At 38.5% G+C, this 20,382-nt stretch overlaps 1 protein-coding gene across 2 annotated transcripts in view; it reads right to left on the reverse strand.

Moving 5' to 3' along the window:
- LOC310731880 (DNA topoisomerase I, mitochondrial) overlaps positions 1-20,010 on the reverse strand; it is a 64,151-nt gene extending 44,141 nt beyond the window's left edge. Inside the window, exons 1-6 of one of the 2 annotated variants that reach the window (XM_083551922.1) lie at positions 19,944-20,010; positions 12,021-12,073; positions 10,553-10,648; positions 5,876-5,969; positions 1,803-1,930; positions 1,613-1,728 (exon numbers count right to left, since the gene is read on the reverse strand). In XM_083551922.1, coding sequence (XP_083408048.1) covers positions 1,613-1,728; positions 1,803-1,930; positions 5,876-5,969; positions 10,553-10,648; positions 12,021-12,073; positions 19,944-20,003 — 547 coding nt within the window. In that variant the 5' untranslated portion in view covers positions 20,004-20,010. Of the gene's footprint in view, positions 1-1,612; positions 1,729-1,802; positions 1,931-5,875; positions 5,973-10,552; positions 10,649-12,020; positions 12,074-19,943 lie in introns of both variants that reach the window. The other variant, XM_083551921.1, reaches the window with a different exon arrangement.
- Positions 20,011-20,382: the final 372 nt, after the last annotated feature.

The raw sequence follows: 20,382 nt of genomic DNA on the forward strand, positions 1-20,382 counted from the left end.
GCAGTGGTGATTGTCAGGTTGACGGACGAGATCAGACAGGAGTTTTCCTGGACTATGATGTTTGCGGATGATATTGTGATTAGTGGTGAGAGTAGGGAGCAGGTTGAGAAGAGCCTGGAGAGGTGGAGGTACACGCTGGAGAGAAGGGGAATGAAAGTCAGTAGGAGTAAGACAGAGTACTTGTGCGTGAATGAGAGGGAGGGCAGTGGAGTGGTGCGGTTGTCGGGAAAAGAGGCGGAGAAGGTGAAGAAAAGAGTGCAGGCAGGGTGGAGTGGGTGGAGACGAGTGGCAGAAGTGAATTGTGATCGAAGTATCTGCAAGAGTGAAAGGGAACGTTTATAGGACTGTGGTGAGACCTGCAATGTTGTATGATTTAGAGACTGTGGCATTGAGTAAAATACAGGAGGTGAAGCTGGAGGTAGCAGAGCTGAAGATGTTGAGGTTTTCTTTGGGAGTGACGACGATGGACAAGATTAGAAATAAGTTTATTAGAGGGACAGCGCATGTTGTGGAGACAAGGTGAGGAAGGCGCGATTGAGATGGTTTGGACATGTACAAAGGAAAGACATGGGGTATATCAGTAGGAGAAGGCTGAGGATGGAGCCACCAGGAAGGAGGAAAAGAGGAAGACCAAAGAGGAGGTTTATGGATGAAGTGAGAGAAGACATGCAGCCAGTTGGTATGAAAGACGCAGATGTAGAGGACAGTAGTATGGAGACGGATGACTATTTCTTGTAAAGTATAATTTTATGAGAGAGAGAGAGAGAGAGAGAGAGAGAGAGAGAGAGAGAGAGAGAGAGAGAGAGAGAGAGAGAGAGAGAGTTATAATGGATATATTTTTATTGTACATAAATTATTTGGGGGTAGATTGTTTTGTGACTTGTCTAATTTGAGCTAAGATAGTATCCAAATAGCTCACTTCAATAGACTCAAAACAGTCCCCATTTCCCATGATAGGAATTGAGGGTGCACTATTTACACATCTATAAAGTAAAGGAAAAATTTGTACTAAAGTCACGGCTTCAGGTTAGAGGGCTGAATTGGGATTGGGAACCCGCGGGACCCAAAAATAATCTTGTGGAAGCGAGCGATTTTACCTTTGCCCCGGGCGGCAAATATAAAGTCCCACGATCCCGCAAGTTGCAATGTTTTAAACAAAAGTTAATAAAAAATAAATAAAAACACAAATAAAATTCCCAAGGCGTTGGTTGTGTGTGCTTTGCTGTAGTATTGCTTTATTTTGCTATTTGCCATCAGTTTAATGGTTTATGGCGGTTATTATTCTGTAAGTTAATTGTAGCCCTAAAGTTTGTGGACATTTTTACACAATCTTTATAAGCTGTGACAATGTTTGCAGGAACAGGCAGCAGCGGGTGGTAATGGCAATGAATTCAGCAGGATTGAAAAACAGTTCTGTGCAAGGCTCTACTTCAGGTGTATCGCAATGTTCAAAACAAATACACGTGTCAATCATTGATTGGCCTATATGCTCTTGCGAGTCAGAAGACTGGATATTTTTCTCTGGGTAGGTATGTGAATACTTGAATGCATGTCCTAAATCTTATTTTAAACATGTGCTATCTTGGTGTGCAAGCAAGCAAGAAAGATGTACCATTATAGTAAAACTTCACGTTGTCTGGGAGCGGCTGGTACTCAGAAGGAAAATAGGGCCCCTTGTGCTCTAAAAACTTCCACTTGATACCATCTTCATATTTCTCCTCCTCCCACCTTGAGTAACGGAAAATGTGTTTTAGATGCACAATACAGACACTGCCACACAAATGTATACACACACTTATTACCAATGCCATCGCTGCTGCTCCTCTTCCTCCTTCTTCTTGATCTTGAGGGCCCTGGCTGCCTCGATCTCCTCCTTTGTCTTCTTCTTCTTTGCTGTGACAGGATGCTCCCCTTCCTCCTTCTTCACCTTCTAGAAAATTGACACCCACAGCCCACAAAGTGAGATGGGAGACAGGGGGGGACATACATAAACTGATTACAACCATAGCACTGCCCTTATTTATCAAAGCTGTGTAGAAACCCGATCGCTAGATCTGAGCTCTTGGAAAACGGCCGTTAATTTGAGAGCAGTTAGCACATCTCACTAACAACTAGGGCTGTAGCTATCGACTATTTAAGTAATCCTAAGTAATTCTACCGATTATTATAACAATTAACCCAGCAATCGGATACGAATTACTTTTTATTTATTAAAGAGTAATACTAATTATACAAAAAAAAAAATAAATAAATAAATAAATTTGGAATTGGACATTCCAATTCGCAATTCTGACTTCGTTCCTCGTAATTCTGACTTTTTCTCGCAAACAGACATTCCTGGTGCATCCACCGGTAACCATGTTGTCGCCAGAAGTGCGAAGCTGTTTGTGTATGAACGAGGCTCCTCTGCTCCATATGTCTTGTTCAGTCTCCTCCAGAGCTGATTGTTAGGCTTAGTTTGATACCATGCAAATCTATTGATTGTAGCCCATTTCATATTCAATGTAAAGCGTTCTAGCACTACAGAGGAGGTGACGTTGCCCGATTGGGTAAAAATCTTTTTCGAGAAATCGGAATTGCGATAAACAAAAATGTGGAATTAAGCAAACTTTTTTTTTTATGTGGTACAAATATGAATCTTCTCCTCGCCCCTTGCCGTTTTCTCCCTGTTGTTACATTTTTCATAAATAATTTGCCTCGATGATTTTTTTTTGTATTCAAATAACTCAAAGTATCGTTCCAGCACTATTTACAGTGCATACATACGGCACAACGCTGTTAATAATCACATCCCACTTAGAACTTATACAAGTGCGTTTACACACAATAGCAGGTGACAGCCAGGTTAGCCAGGTTCTGAAGAAAAACTTTAAAATGAAAAAAAAGGACGGACAGAGACAGACAGATCGATCAATCGATCTTGGGACATTTCCTGCCACATTCTTCTCCAAACTGTTTCCACAAAGTTGGAGGCACACAACTGTATAGGGCGTCTTTGGATGCACTTTTGCATTCGCTTGAACTTGGAAACCCAAACCTGTTCCAGCATGGCAATGCTCCTGTGCAAAAAGTGAGTTCCATGAAGATCTGGTTTACATGGTTTGGAGAGGAAGATCTTGAGTGGTCTGCTATAGAGCTCAACCCTACTAAACACCTTTGGGATGATTTGGAACACAGACTGCACCCTAGGTCTCCAAACCTACATCAGTCCCTAACTTTACTGACACCCCTTCTAACACAAATGTCAACAAGCACACTCCAAAATCTAGTGGAACATCTTCCCAGAAGAGTGGGGGGAATAATGACCGAATGTACAGGAACGTTAGGAATAACATTTTTAATGTTTTTGGTTAAATACTGTACATTTTTGTTTATATAATATAATGTAGATTAATAGACAGACACACAGAGAGTAAGATATATTATTGCAAAAACAAATATTACATTTAGATATTAAATACACTGTTAAATGATATAATAATTTATAAACTAATCAAATAAATTAGGATCTATTACATTGTTTTTGTAATCTTTTTTGTGGTTTGTTTGTTTATTAATTTATTTAACAGAAATGGATGGATCGTGACCTCAATTTATGGATTTTTATTTTTAATGTATTATTATTTTTTTATATTAGATTTTATCAAAGATTCTACAAATAACCATTATAGGTTAGGAAAGTTTCCTGAACAAATAAAGAAAAAAGAAAAAAAAAGAGAAAAAGAAAAATGACTAATTGAATAAGGAAAACGAAGAGAACGAGATTGCATTTTTGTGCTCACATTTGACACGATTCAACATATAAATGCTATAATGTAACATAACTTTCAATAAATAAGACCCAATGAATTTACATTGAAGCTGATGTACTGTAGAAGTGCTACATCTATTAAGAACACAGGCGCATGGTTTTCTTCTTTCCAGTTCATGCAAATATCCCATCTCCGGTCTTCCCTCTGACTGATGTAAGTGATGTGAGGAAAACCTTAAGCTGCAATATTTTACAAATATCTGTATATAATATTGAATTGTTTGCCAACTATAATGGAAAGGAGAAATCATATGCATATAGAGTTACAGGATGTGTTTCTCGTTCAACAAACCAAATTAACAAACCAAAAGGAATCAATGTGAAACAGCGGAACCGAAAATTGACAGGTGTAGAGCAGAAAAAGATCGAATTTATCATCAGCTTTGCAATTTGGGGGAGTCTGTGCCCTCGGCTACCTCAGATTACTGTTCTTAGCTGATAGGAGTGTAACCCATTTCTTTACGCTTTCTGCTGTTATAGCCCATTTATCTTAAGGTAGATGTTTTGTGTACTTTGTGAAATGCTTTTCATGCTCACCATGGTTGTAAAGTGCAATTATACAAGTTACTATGTCCTTCCTGTCAACTCAAACCAGGCCGTCAGTTTTTCTCTGATCTCTCTAATCAATGAGGCTTTTCCCAACTTTCTCTTCACCATTCAACTTTAGAGACTACTGTGTGTGAAAATTCAGACAAAGAAGCAGTTGAAATATTCAACCAAGCGTATCGGATACAAACACTGCCAAAGTTAAAGTCACAGAGATCACACATTTTCCCCATTTTGACATTTGATGTAAAAATTATTAAAGCACTTGACCAGTATCTGCACGATTCCATGCACTGCTGCCACATGATTAGAAGCTTAGAAACGGCACAAATAAGCAGTTGTTTCTATCAAAGTGAAAAGGCTATAGAGGCATAGCTATATGAACAAATTATTACTCAATTCTATTATATGCAAATGAGAGCACATGATACGGATCATCATTTGACCCACACACTGTCTGACTGATAAAGATGGTAAGAAAAGTCAGCAATACCTTGAAAAAAAATGTTGCAGGATGACCTGAAAGCAGCAGAAACAATGGTTTTACAAAGAACTGCACTGCAATCATGTTTGCTCCTACGCAACACCCAGTGAAAAGCAGCACAGAGCGACGTGTCTAATATCTGCACGGATCAGATCTGCTGACTTTAAGCCTATTTAAACTGCAGGAATGTGAAATTTTGGATCTATCAGGAGGGCCTTGAGAGATGGAAGACAATTTGCACAAAGGATGAGCCCAAAACATGTGACCACAATGCAAAAAACATGGTAAATGCCAACTGCAGCTTTGCACTCATAGTACTAAACTTTTGCATTTGTGCTGATTGACTAATTTTTAATATATTGTTAAAAAAATACAATAAAATAAAACTCTCATATATATATACATACACACATGTATACACACACATCATGCTCGTGTATTTAGAATATATGTATATTAAAAAAAAAAAAATTTTAAACTTGTGTCCCTTACCGAGCATGTTTCGCATAAAATCCTTGCTCTTCTAGTCTTTCATTCATCTACTAAAAATCACTGAAAGGTTTCAAACTATAGCCTGCGAGGACAAATGAGGTCAGAGCCCATGCAAGTGTTTGCTTATGACCCCGCTTCAGCACAGAAAATCATAGACCTATATTAGTCTTTTCAGTCACTGGAAAAGTGTCAAAGTCAATGCGAGTCTTTAATAAAGTCAATGCATATTCTATGCATTGTGCTCCGGCTTCAATCAAATGTTTAATGACCGTTTAATTTGTTCATCAAATCAGCCCTTCCTGTAAAACGGTCTGGGAATGTCCGTCAACGGAATCATTTGAAAAAGAATTGGACAAAAACGCTCACACAAATCAATTCTAGACACTCATTAGCCTGACTGACTAAATCACTTATTCACTGCGGGGCTCCACGGAAAGAGACTTGAGACAGTATAATCTTTATGGATTGTTTTTTAAGTCTATTACCAGCAGCTCGGTATTTCACGGCCATGTCTCGATGTCTTGTTAAGTGGTGAAGTCTACCTTATTTTTTGCTTCCGACATTGGCTTTTTTTTCTCCGGTGCAGGACTTTCTTTTCCCTCTTGGGGCGCTTTCTTCTTCTTCTTCTGCTTCGGCCTGCTGGAAAGAGGCAGTTTATTAAATGCAGTACAAAAAACATACAGAATATAAAGTAAACTTATAATGCCATAATACATTCAAGGGTGGACAAATCACACATTCTTGAGCACGCCCACTGAGCAAATGGAAGATCCAGTGCACCTGTGCTCTCATGTTTGGCTGCAAAAAAAACTCACAGCCAATTAGTATGTTAAGCACAGACTAAACAAACAAACTATTTCTGCAGAGTGCATAGAGGTCTGTGCAGACATATTGTCTTCCTCCAGCAAAGTTTCAAACGCATATCGTATGTCTGTGACCGTGACAAAATGTCAAGCCAGATGTCTTTGTCGAAGGATTTCGCTTTCTGCTGTGGTGCTCTCTTTTCGCATTGCATTTAATAGATAATATTCCAGACAGGATGGCGCCTTTTAGTTTCTTTTCTCGAGATGTTGAACCGTGAGGTGGCTACATGCTAAACTAGTTGACTTAAATGACAGCATTGTGCTGGCTTTCTTCACATTGCTGTTCCTGATTCTGAAACGTCTGTTTGGCACCGTTTCCTTCTAAATAACACGAATAATAATAAAGAATTGCTCCACAGTCAGTCAGATGGCACTGTGGCTGACAGGAGTTCAGAAGTACATGGTACAGTTACAGCTACGGTTGTTATAGTGTCACTGTTAGTCACGGTGCATAATCAGATGGGTACCCCAGGGCTGACAAAATAAATGCATCTCTGTCTCTTCTCTGTTTATTCAGCAAACTGCTTCTCCTCACAGAGATCAATTTTCTTATATGAATTTCCCGCAATTACTACGCAATTTATCGATCATCCATCCCATAACTTCATTAATACTATCACTAATAAGAATCTAAAAAGGGCAAAAAGTCTAGAAAGCACAAACAGTGCATTTGAAAGGTTTTATTATATGTGACTACAGACACAAGAATGTGCTATGAGACTTTAAGACAATGTTTGCGTAACAACTTCCTGTTCATTTTTACCATCACTTGAGTTTTTCAGTCGATTATTACGACATTTTATTATTACGGTCGACCGGGTTCTAACTGCGTTCAAACTTTTTGTTTTGTGAAAGTCGTCTTGGATTACAGTTATTTATTCTGCCGCTGTTCTGTCTGCTACAAAAAAAAAAAAAAAAAAAAAAAAAAAAAAAAAAAAAAAGTGTGCTTTGTCTCAGACACCTGGACTGTCAACTGCTGGATGCATCTCCATGAGGCAGAGAAGACTGTTATATGAGACTTTCGGTACTTGATTTCTGAGCCTAGCTGTTTTTATAATCACCCACCTCCTACTGCGGATATTCTCAACTGACAATAAGCAATTTGATGTGAATAGGACAGCACTTTTTCTCAACTACACAGACATTCTTTCACTGAAAAAATCTCACAAGCCAGAACTATAAATTGAGTGACACGTGGCCCTTTCGGCAAGTCCACATCGCACAGAACACAAAGAGCCGCTACAAACTGATGTCAGTGATTTTTCTAAACAAGGCTCAGCAACTGTATTTCTAAGCAGATTCAGTGCACCGCTTCACCGCTCGCTCACACATTCAGATGCAACACAGTGGAAATAGGCAGGTTAAGCGAGGCTTCCTGTGCAACGAACAGCTGATTTAACTCTGATACACTGCCACTACGCAAGTCGCAGGAGGTAAACAAGATTAACTGCAAACTAGCGTAAAGCAGAACGTTTACTACTGATGCAGAACAACTAAATAAAACAAGCAAAGCTAGTGTTCAACATTGATGTGGGGAAGATATGCTTAGAAAATATGCACACCCCTTATACTGTAGCAGTAAGCAAAAATGGCAAGATACATGATATTCAGAGAGTAAACAATATTAGTGTGCAATAAAACATTAAGCCACAAGGGCATTAGTAAATTCATGGACTGATGTAGGGTGAAGAGTTCTGGGGTGGATTCAGTTCGTGAAGAAAATACAAGGACAGGTACAAGGAAGATTTGGTTAAAAAGAAGGTGGCCTCCTGTCATATGGAACTGGTTCGGGTTCAAAACCTCTGACATCGGCCAACAATCAATACTATGCAAGTTGTGTCTATCTCACAAGACCTCCTGCCCTTCATCTCCTCGATCATCAACAGGTCCTTAACATCTGGCCATGTGCTAAATACCTTCAAGCAAGCAAGGGTTATTACCTTGAAGAAACCTTCTTTGGATCCATCAGACATCAACATCTACAGGTTGGTATCACTTCTCTCCTTTCTTTCTAAATCTCTGAACTGCACAGTTTTTAACCATCTGTCTGTCCATCTCTCACAGAACAACCTTCATGAGCCAAACCAGTGTGGCTTTAAAGCGGCACATCCCACAGAGATGGTCACTGAGTAACGAGTAACTACATGCTGCCCGATCAGCATGTAGCAGTCATCTGTACTCATCCCCCTTGACCTTTCAGCTCCATTCGACACATTCCTTTTTTTCTGCCAAATTCTCAGTTTACATCGGACATTTCTGGTGCATTCACCGGTAACCATGTTCTGCTCATATCTCGGCATGCTCGACAGACATATCTTCATAGATGAGTGCTCATCAATTAAAACTCAACCCCAGCAATACAAAACTGGTCATCCCAGGTGATTCATCTCTGGGTCAAGATCTCCAAAAAACTCCATGACACTCTGCTCTCCACTTCAGCCACTGCTTGCAACATTGGGGTAACTATGGACAATCAAATGTCCTTCTCCTCACATGTTGCTCGTTGATTTTGTTTCTACAACATGCCAATAATTTGTCCATTTCTGTCTACACAGGCTGCTCAGGTGCTTGTTGAGTCTTTTGTCATTTCGAGACTATGCTCCTGCAACTCTCTGCTGGCAGGTCTTAATCTGAACGCTATTCATCCACTGCAAATGATTCAAAACGCAGCTGCACGACTTGTGTGCAATCTGCCCACGTTCTCCCACACCACACCACTGCGGCCCTCCCTACACTGGCTCCCAGTAGCTGGACGTATCGGATTCAAAACACTGATTTTTGCCTACAAGGCCAAAAATGGACCAGCACCATGTTACCTCATCACACCCCGCACTGCACCACACTGTCTGAGATCCTCCAGCACTGGTACCACCTTCTCTCAGGTCTCTTCAAGGTTTTTCTTTGTTCTAGCACCGAGGGGGTGGAATGAACATCTTCTCTCAGGTCTCTTCAAGGTTTTTCTTTGTTCTAGCACCGAGGGGGTGGAATGAACTTCTCCTAGATGTCTGAACAGCAGAGTCTTCAAGCGACAGTTAAAGACTTACCTCTTCCTAAATCACTAAAACTAACACTTTCAAAGCTTGCTAATTGTTCTTAAGTTTGTAAAGTTTGTAATCTAGTGTACCAGTGTAGATTTATTCACTGTTAGAGACTCAAAGCACGTCGCTCTGGACAAGGGCGTCAAATGTAAATGTAAATGTAAATGAGTGTCTGTGTTGTTGTAGCCAAAGGTGAAAACACCAGCAATCTCTTTAACCACTTGAAAACCACGCATGTCCACAAATATGAGGAATGCACCCAAAAGCATGCAACAGATATTCCTGGAAGCGGAGAACGGCTTCCACTCAGCAATAAATAATCTTTATAATAAATAATTTTAAGACAGAGCAAGTGCAAGAACACATTCTATAGCAAAGGACATGGAACCCAATCAAACTGTGGAGAAAGAAGATTTCGGAAAGTTGATTCAAACTCTAACGCCAAGATACGAGATCTGTAAATAGTTTAGCGCCACATGCCTGCCACAGCTTTACACCGAATGTCAGGAAAAAGTTTACAATGAAATCAGTAACGCTGCATTTTTCTCGTTGTTGTATACCAGTTTAAAGTACATCTTCAGGTCTCCAAGATCGAGTGAAAGGAACATTTTAATGCTACTAATTTCAAAGGGATTCATTAGAATTTGTGGTAACAGTTTGGGGAAGAACCACATATGGCTGGAACGGTCAGGTGTCCATATATACACATATAGTGATTATTACCTTATACTGTTAATACTACGGTTAATACTGTAATTATTCAGGTTACAGCATGGTATGTAGTGTAGTTATTATTGAATTCTTCAAGTTATAAATCAAGAGCTAATCAAAATCTAGATAATGTCAAGCTCAGTTTTGTCAGTGGAACATTGTTGAACATCCAAAAAAATGCGAATTAAATATGTTGAACATATTCTACAATATTTAACAGTTGTTTGATCCAGTTTTGACTCATGCAAAAAAAAAAAAAAAAAAAAAAAAAAAAAAAGGAAAAAACATTTCTCGTCTCATTTTAAGTATGTTGTTAAAATGCGGAAAAAAATTTAATCGATAAAATAAAAAAGGAAAATAAAGATCTTTTCATTTTAAGTATGTTGTTAAAATATGGAAAAATATTCAATTAAATTCAATCACAGAGAGCCTGCTTGACTGTACATGTGACCAATAACTCTGGAATTGTTAAATGTTAAATGTGTCCTACTTAATGCGCAAGCAACCATTTTTCCCTTTTGTCAAGGTATATGCTTCATTGTTCAATGGTTTAAAATAGCTGTGTGTGTCAGGCTCGTTTTATTTATTGAAAGCAATTATGACTTACAAAGAAAGTGCTGGAGAGCAATCAACCGATTCCAGCTTCCTTTTCTTCCCTTTCTTTTCTGCCACAAAGTCACCATCATTTGCCTCCTCTTTAACCCTGCCAAAAAAAGAAAGACAGATTTTTTTGATAAAAAATGAGTAGGGAAAGATTAAGCAGAAAATACTTATTAGGGCTTCATTACGTTTGGAAAATCTAAAAGACAGCCAATCATTGTCTAATGACAAGAACATAATTACCGCAATTAAATAATATTGCCTAATAGTGCCTAATTGGCACTGATAATTATATAATTACTGCAAATAAATGCTAGAATAATTATAGGAAAGCAAGCTGTTATTGCCACGCAGCAAGGTTTGATGAAAGGGGGAGGGGACTGAATCAAATAAATGAATGATGTTTACCATAACAGTGACCTGTGCTACTCTATTTCAGAGCACCATCTACAGAGAGCTAATCGGAGTGCTTCGTTGTCTTAACACTTGACCTCGCCTCTGAAGAAAAAAAGACGCCCTTCCGCTGCCAATTACCAGCAGGGTCTGTGTTACACAAAGTCTGCACTGATTATGGCGTTCTGTGATTAAAAAAACGCTCCATCAATGTCGCCGCAGACAGAGAGTGTGTGCGAAAGCAAATGGAAGAGATTTCATTCTTTGATGCATGTCGCCACCCCCGACCCCTCACCTCCTAAAAACACCGTTTTATCATGTAGAGCTATTTCTGACACACTGCTGAAGGAATTTATTTACTGAAAGACAGTTAGTGTATAAAAAGAATAAAAATAAAATAAATTACAGAAACGTATGGAGACTGTCCACATAATCAGGCATCCAAATCGCTAGAATTAATTTGCATCAAGCTCAAGGCAGATGCTCTGGATTGGGCCTTGAACATTTCCAGTAAATTTCCGGAAACTTTTAATGAAAATTTTATCTGGGGAATTTTGGAAATAGTCCAATTTGGAAAAATAAATTATATATATTATATATATATGCATTCATTCAATTTCGAGCATTACTTCCATCTACTGTGGTAATAGATCAGAGACTCTATCCCTATTCGCCATTCCCATAACGCCATCATGCACACATCCAGCAATTAAAAACGTCCGTGTGGAAACAAAGCAAAAGTCCCATTTGGTGTTTTGATGTAATTTAAAACACCATAATTACTTTAAAACATTTACCAGAGTATTTTTTCTTCAATGCTACATGTTGAGGATGGTTTCATTAATAATAAACATACATAAGCATAAATGTCCATATTTGTCATTGCCCAAGTTAAATTAAGTATTTGAAACTTTAACTTGCATTCATTCATGAGTATTAAACTTGACATGCGGCAACTCAATGCAATTAATCGAGATTATATATTTTATACGACCAAATATATATTATATACACACACACATACATATGCCGTTCTGACATGATACGATAATAGGAATGGAAAGAAAACAAAATTACATTACCTTTTATCATCATCTATTTCAAAGTCTGTAATTTCCTTTTTAGGACTCTTGACCTGTAGCAGAACGAGAAAAAAAAAAAAAAAAAAAAGACAATTGAAAATATTTTTTCCAAGCAAGCATTTAAAAACATCTTCACATAAGAGCAAAATTAAGATGCTTGAAATGCCAAGTTTGAACGCTCTTCTGAGAACAATACTTTCAAAGCATTTGTTCTGTTTGATAGTGAAATTAAACAGATGGTGATCTACTCGCATCGCCAGTCCACCTAAATGCATGCTCATCGGAGAAGCCAGAGTAGTCCCACAAGAAGAACATCTGCGCAGACATTAAACCCCTAAGATCAGAACTTATTGTAGCCTAGTTTGAATAGGTCTTATGTTTATCTTTAGAATAGAATAGAATCAAATAGCCTTTTTCACATATACATTAAAGAACAGTAAAATTCCTTCTTCGCAAAACCCAGCTTGCTCAGACGCTGGGGTCAGAGCGCAGGGTCAGCCATGACACGGCACCCCTGGAGCACAGAGGATTAAGGGCCTTGCTCAAGGGCCTAAGAGTGGCAGCTCGGCGATACCAGGTTTGGAACCCCAACCTTCCGATCACTGAGCTACCACTTTTCCAGAGCTACAAAAACAGTGAGAAGCTTGTAGAAGGTTCATCAAACACTTACCAAGTATATATAATCTTCTGGCCCACTAAAACCAAAGAGCTAGAACTTTTAAACTTTTAAACTTTAAAAAAAAAAAAAAAAAAAAAGAACGAAAAAGCAGAAACTAACAAAGCATATTTAACCTCCTGACCGATAAGGTCACAGTTGGAAAGCAAAAGTGAATAAAACAGAACATCTGGGGGTAAATATATTGTAATAAATTGTATGAGTTCAAATCACCTTGTTTGTGAACAAAAAAAAAAGTAAAAAAAAAAAAAAAAAAAAAAAAAAAAAAAAAGATATGGGTTTTCTGGTTTCCTGCCACCTCAGAAAAACTTGCCATCAGTTAACAAGGTACACTAAATTGCTCCTAGACGTGAAGGTTTGTGTGTGTGTGTGTGTGTGTGTGTGTGTGACCCTGCAATAGACAAATGTCCAATCCTTGCATCTAGTGTTCTCTTCAAAGGACCTGGATCCCCTGTGACCCTGACAAGCATAAAACAGTTACTAAAGATTGAATGATTAATGAAATATTTCCATGTTCAATGTGACTATAAAGAACTTTGCTAGTTTGGGGATACAGGTCAGGTCACATAAACCGCTCCAATGCTTCTGATATTCTTCCTTTAAAGCTTCAGCAAATTTCAAACACTTCCTTATCAAAAGGGTTGCAAAGGGGCGAGACAATTCGGGTAAATTTCTGTTAATGGGAACTTCATCTGGGGAATTTTGAAAATCGTTAAAAACTTAACAGTAATTTATGGGAATTCATTAGAAATCTGGGGAAAGTTAAATAAAAGTGCATCATATACAAACATAAGTGTAAAGCTCATGTTTGGTCAGAAGCTGACAAAGAATGCAAACTAATACAGGTTTTAAAAAAATAAAATAAAATAAAATAAAATTATGACTGATTTATTTGTTAGTATAATTGATTGTGTTGCACAATAGAGAACACGCAACACAAGGAAGTTTTAAGAATGAATTTCTTTTTTTTTACATTATTTTGTGTGCAGGATTCAAGAAATAATCTTGAATTGCATTAAATCTGGAAATCTGGTTGTTTTAACCAAAATTATCCTGCACGATTTTTTTATTTTTAACAACATTTCACCTGTTTTTGGCTAACCTGCAATTTTGAATATTCCCAGTTTATTTCCATTAATTCCCGTTAATTCCCATTGAAAGTTTACTGTCTTAAAAATTCCCGGAATTTTGCAACACTAATTATCACCAATCATTATTTACTGTTCGTGACTTATTAAAAAAATAATAATAATAAATAAAAAAAGGACGTGTTTGCAGTGTGGGTGACACTGAGCCCTAAGCTTTAAAAGAGCATTTGCACCAACTACATTTGTATATTTGTCTTGGCTTTTACATATGCGAAAAAGAAAACGATTTCTTCAAGAAGCACTCTCTCAGTCAAACAAAAAAAACCAAACTTTTCCTACAGCACATTTAATTTGACTGAAATGAAACGGTCAACCTTTGCCCACTGGCCAGAAGTTACTTCTTTTTAAAATATGTATATATATTAATCAGGAGCCCTACTGAGACCTTTCAAAAAATTGTACAACCCTTTTGTAGACTATATAATAAGGGGTATTAAGTTGCTTGAAGCTCCTTAATCGAGTTGTCAAGTTAAAAATGACTGATTATTCTCTCACTCTTGGCTGCTATTGTGTTTACATTCTTATATTGCAAACATTGGTTTTCATATGAAAATCAAACCCAACTTTATATCAAAAGTATACTGTAAACTATAAAGTACGAGAAAAAATAAAAATAAAAAATGACATCTACATAAAATCATCCCTACAATTGTGGAAATTTTTGACAGTGGCTTAAAACAGCTGAAATGCACTTCCTGGAACAGCATGTGAACTAGAAGGGTCAAAAGAGGACCTAAAAAAAAAAAAACAGGGGAAAAAAAAAAAAAAAGGATATTTTTCTATCAGCCGGCCTAGTGAGCTCTTTCCTTGGCTTGTGCAAAATGTCATAGATCAAACTGAGATTACTGGCTGCAGGCATTCTCAGCTCCACTGCTCCAAACACACCTGAGCAACCACATAAAACACTTGATTATTAGCTCATGAGCTGGATTAGGTGTGTTTAGAAGAGCAGAAACCTGAAACTCTAGAGGCAAGTGCTCCATCAAGATACTCAAATGGCTTTTTTTTTTTATTGGGAACCCCATAATTCTTTGTTGCTCACAGAACAGCCTTTATTCTGGAAGGTGGAAACATTCCAATGAGATTCTGTAAAGGACTGCCACTTCGCATAACAATGCTCGTCATTGTAAGATGTAGGTCAATTGTAGCCATTCAGACTGGTGTTAAGGAGCCTAGTGGGTACCAAGAAAACGTTCCTCACACAGTTACACCTCCTTTACCAGCCTGCAGGACGGGACCGTTGGACGAAATTCCGTTTGCCCACCAAGCCACATCTGCAGCCTATACCCATAGTAGCCTCAGATTCATGTTATTGGTTTTAATAACAAGCATCTGAAGCCTTGTTGTAACCAATCTGCCTCAAGTTTTGATGTTTTTCTGCTCGAATCGCTTTCAGCATTCTCTTCTACGGTTTATCCTCTCTCATCGACACCGTGTTTCCACCTGCAGAACCGACGCTCACTGGCTGTTCTTGTTCTTCACACCATTCTGGGTTTACTTAAAAGGCTGCAGTGCATGAATAATCCTGGAGATTAGCATCAAGCAAACCTGATAATGTGACACAAGGAGGTTATTTCCCATTTACCATGTTCATTAAACCTTACACAATAAAAACAGAAGTGCCATTTTACCTAAATGAGCAGGTGCTTCTAATTAAGTGCCTAGCATGTGTATGCTTGGGGAAAAAAATTGCATTCTCAATTTTGGTGCGACTTTTCCCAATTTACTTCACGAAGACATTAGACAAAAAAAAAGTGTCAGGGAAGATTGGACTGACGAACAAACCTATGAGGCTCATTTCCAAAAGTCAACTGCTGAGAATCATATTCCAAGCTAAGATCCTGAGATAATAAGAGCAGGCTTTGTGAATGCTGTTCTGCTTATAGCTGCAATTTGTAATAACAAGAAAACAATTAGAACGATGGAAGCGGTTATAATCAATTATTATTATTTATAGATGATTGACAGCTCGATATCTATGATGCGAGAAACTTTCCTGGCTGTAGGCGGTGTCGTTAATGATGGCAGTAAATCATCAGTGTCACTCAGATGACAAATTGGTAGATTAGATTCATGTAATTTAGGCCCAATATATTGTGTGGAAGTTTGTGTTAACCTTTTTCTTGTTAGGTAACTAACATCAGTAGAAATAAAAACATGCTGGTCATACTGCCAGGGGAGACTTTGAAGAACGTTCCTGATGACAGGGCTTCACCCTCTCATGCATGCTTCTTACACCTCATGTTGCCAGCCACTAATAGCATGATACTATTGACAAATCTTTCCCTGTTTGTTATGGGAGTAATCAGAACAGTGATGAACAGTGGAAAATAAAATGTCCAAAAAAAAAAAAAAAAAAGCTGATTCTTTAGGTGGTAACTCGGTGGTTAAGGCTGTGGGTTACTGATTGGAAGGTGGGGATTCATGTCCCACTATCACAAAGCTGCCATGCTTGGGGCCCTTGAGCAAGGCCCTTATACCTCTGTGTTTTGGGGCATTGTATCAAAGCTGACCCTGTGCTCTAAACCCAGCTTCCTATCATCACTGGGATATGCAAAGAAAAATTTTTCTGCACCTTTTTTCTGTCTTTCTTTCTTTCTTTCTTTCTTTCTTTCTTTCTTTCTTTCTTTCTTTCTTTCTATAAATGACAAAGAAAGTGCTACATGCTAAAATAATGCTACATTCAAGGCTTTTAAAAGGTTTAAAAAAAACATACCCTTTTCACTGTAGGATCTTGCCCTGCTCAATTGCAACTTTAAATGAGTTATATTATATACAGCATACAATTTTTCCGATCAGCCTGCATGCAAATATAGGGCTGTGATAAACCTATAAGCCTGACTAAACAGGTCGCTGCTTTGAGATAAGCTTGTTGTTAACAGAAGACGTACATTAAGGTGTCTATAGCCACACACACACACACACACACACACACACACACACACACACACACACACACACACACACACACACACACACACACACACACACACACACACACACACACACACACACACACACACACACACACGTTGTAGTTTGTTCACACAGAAGTAAATTAAATTGTAGGAGTTCAAGTTTATAAACCTGAATCCTACTGCTTGGTCACACATTTGAAGTATGTTGTGTCCCCTAAGAGAGTGAGTATAAATTGGGGACCGCCCCTCCCCCCATGTCTGTGGAAAAATGGTCTTGCTTGAAACTGGCCTGAGGTGCAAAAAAGGTTGGGGACCGCTGTTCTAAATGAAGCGAATGCACTTCACTCTGTTTGTGGGTGAGTTAGTGCTATTAGTGGCAGCAGGTATGCAAGGTGTTTTTCCACTTGTAAAAACAGCCTATTTAAGAAAATCACGTTTTAAACCCCTGTAGCTGCTTTTCTAAAGGAGGAGTGCATTTTCATACCCTAGACCAGGGGTCACCAACGTGGTGCCCGCAAGGACCACATGAGTAGCCCGTGGGCTTTTTCAAAAAAATAGCTGTTTCCTACTTTGTTAAATCATTGTTAATTATTATAGAAATCATTAACATGATCAGTGTCTTCACATAGAAGAATAGCATTAATTATGAATAACAACATATAATAAAAGGTAAATTGAGAAAATGTGTTATTTCAGATCAAACTGAAAACTGTGTGTATCAAACTGGTAGCCCTTCACATTAATCGGTATCCAAGAAGTAGTTCTCAGTTTCAAAAAGTTTGGTGACGCCTGGTCTCTACATATCAAATTGAAAGCCTTGTATCAGCGTAACAGTGATATTAGTAACACTGTAAATTGTACACTAGTTAGTTAAAAGAATAACCACACACACCATGTGTACCAGGCACTTTGTCCTGGCACTTTTCAGCTGGTTACCAACAATTAGCAAGGCTACACTGGACTCAAAGCCACATGGAGAGCTGTAGAGCACAAGCACACTGAAATGGATTTAAAAAATTTTTATTTCACTGAATGATGAGTTAAACATCGTTCTTGGCCGCCAGCAGGAAGCCTAATGCCCCTTCCATTAGGTTTGTCTTAATGCTACTTCTGCACTATACAGCTCAAAAACTGACAATCAAAACGACACGTTATTTTATTATTTTTATTTTATAAACTACTTTTATCCATGTCCAACTCTACATGTAGTCCCAGAGTTACGATTGTTCGACATCTGAATTACTTCTGATGATACGAACAAAGGTACAAATATTTTAATGTTTGTGCTGTAGGCAAACGTAACAGCAGATATGCGTACCATACGCTGGGACTCATCTCCAGCCTTGTGAGATGCATTTCCCTTGCCCCATACTGATCACCATTCTTTAAGATTTCTGGGTAGGCTAGGTCATGTCTCGACTCGATAAACGGACACCACCCCAAAAATGCTATTTTATGTATACAGTACTGTATTAACATTTTAATTCATTTTATAATTAATAATTATATTTTTAGTAATACATTTAAGTATTTCAACATAAAACTCAAGTTCTTTGGTCTGTCGTGCTATCCGCGAAAGAATGTGAAAAAAAAGCCAAACTAATTAGTTATGTGGCAAATGCAATTCCGCGATGAACCGGGGCGCAAGATTCGAACTGCGGTAAATTGGGGGATTACTGAACAACATGTACACTATATGGAGAAAAGTTTTGCGACACCTGACTTTTCCCAGCCATATGTGGTTCTTCCCCAAACTATTGCCACAAAGTTGGAGGCACACTATTGTAAAGGACGTCTTTGGATACGGTAGCATTCAATTTTTTTCTTCACTTAAACCAGGAGACTCAAACCTCTTTCAGCTGGACAATCAGTGCTCGAATTGAGGGGGGCTGGGGGGGGGGGGGTCCGGGACCCCCCCCTAAGGCATTAGTACCGGGATCCAGGACCCCCCCATTACAAGTAAAAAAAAATTATAATAAATAGACTGGGGGTGTCTAAGATTATTTAAGTGAAAAATAAAGGAATTACAACAACTAGGGACTTGCCTCAATTCAAGCACTGACGACAAAGCCTCTGTGCACAAAGCCCAGTTCCATTAAGATATGGTTTACATATGGTTTTTTGGAGTGGAAGATCTTGAGTGGTCTGCTAAAGAGCTCTGACATCAACCAGATTAAGCACCTCAGGGATGAACTGAAGTGTTACTCCTTCCCAGAAGAGTGAAGTTTATTATAACAGCAAATGGTGACTAAACGTAATATTCAAAAATCACAGAAATCAGGTGTCAACAAACTTTTGTGCGTATAGTGTAGCTCTGGATATGTTAAACAATCTGTGGAGAAACTGTTACTTCTAAACATGTGTTAAACAACATTTGCCCCCCTGAAGCAACCCTGATGCCCCTTCCATTAAATTTTTTCCCTCACCACCTCTGTGCTTTACAGCTGAAAAAGACGGACCATCATAACGACGCTCTTAAAATAATTCCACTTTCTCATCTTCTACCAAACCTAGATGAAATATATATATATATATATATATATATATATATATATATATATATATATAAAAAATTAAATAAAACCCCGGGGTTTCCTTGTAACCTTCTATAAACTGAAAACTGAGTCTTAACTCGGCAGGGGCTCGGCTTAAATCAAGCATGAAAAAGTGGGGCGAGCGAGGAAAACCAAATCCTGCTGCACAGATAAGACGCTGGATGGTACATTAATCTAACTTGAAAGGACAGCTTACAGGTAGACCACTGAGAGGCAGCTGACTTTGACTCATTACGCAGAAACCCGATGCTGGAGCATGCGGGCCGCGTCAATGTGATCACGGGGCCCGGGTTGTTTGCCAAACAGTGTAGAGTTCCGATGTCGAAAATAACTAGCTGGCAGGATGCGACTACAGAAAAGGACTGCTGCATGAAGGCAGATCTGTACTGCTTTTCACTGACAGCTCCTAAATTGCCTGTGCAGATCAAGGCCGCACTATCTGTGTTTAACTAATTACGTTTCTCTATAGGGCTCTGTAGAGAACACAAGGAAACAAGCCTGATGTGGATCTGCTCATTAAACAGGGATGTCTTTTACAAGCGGTGTGAAGCACTGCATCAAGCTGAACTTTGGGTAAACCTCGCAGAGGTCAGAGCTGAGGAAACAGTTAGTGACAGGGACAATACCTTGTGCTGCTTTGTGTCCTTCTGTCCTCGCTGGGATTTCGCATTGTTTCTCGACTTCATCTTGAATTCCTTTCTGTGCAGATAAAAAAAAAAATAAATTTAAATGTAAATAAGCTGGAAGCTGATACTATCTGCTGTACTTTCTCTTCTCTGGAGTGCGTGAAAAGTGTTGATTCTTTTTCCTTTTCAGAGGAATTTAATTACAAATGGACCGCGCTTGCATTTTTTTTTTCCCTATCCATATAATGCCTCAGATATCATGCTAAATTAATTGATTCGTATTAAAAAGGAGAGTACAACGCAGCGTGTAATGAATGTAATCTTCCGCCCTCTCGCTTCACGCGCCGCTAGATTAATGATCGCGCACGCAAATCGTTTATTGGGGAAAGCAATCTGTCTCTGTCGCTGCTTCTGACATGGAAGGCGTTTTCCTCCAAAA

This window comes from Silurus aristotelis (genome assembly GCF_946808225.1).
Source record: "Silurus aristotelis genome assembly, chromosome: 10".
Classification (NCBI taxonomy): Eukaryota; Metazoa; Chordata; class Actinopteri; order Siluriformes; family Siluridae; genus Silurus; species Silurus aristotelis.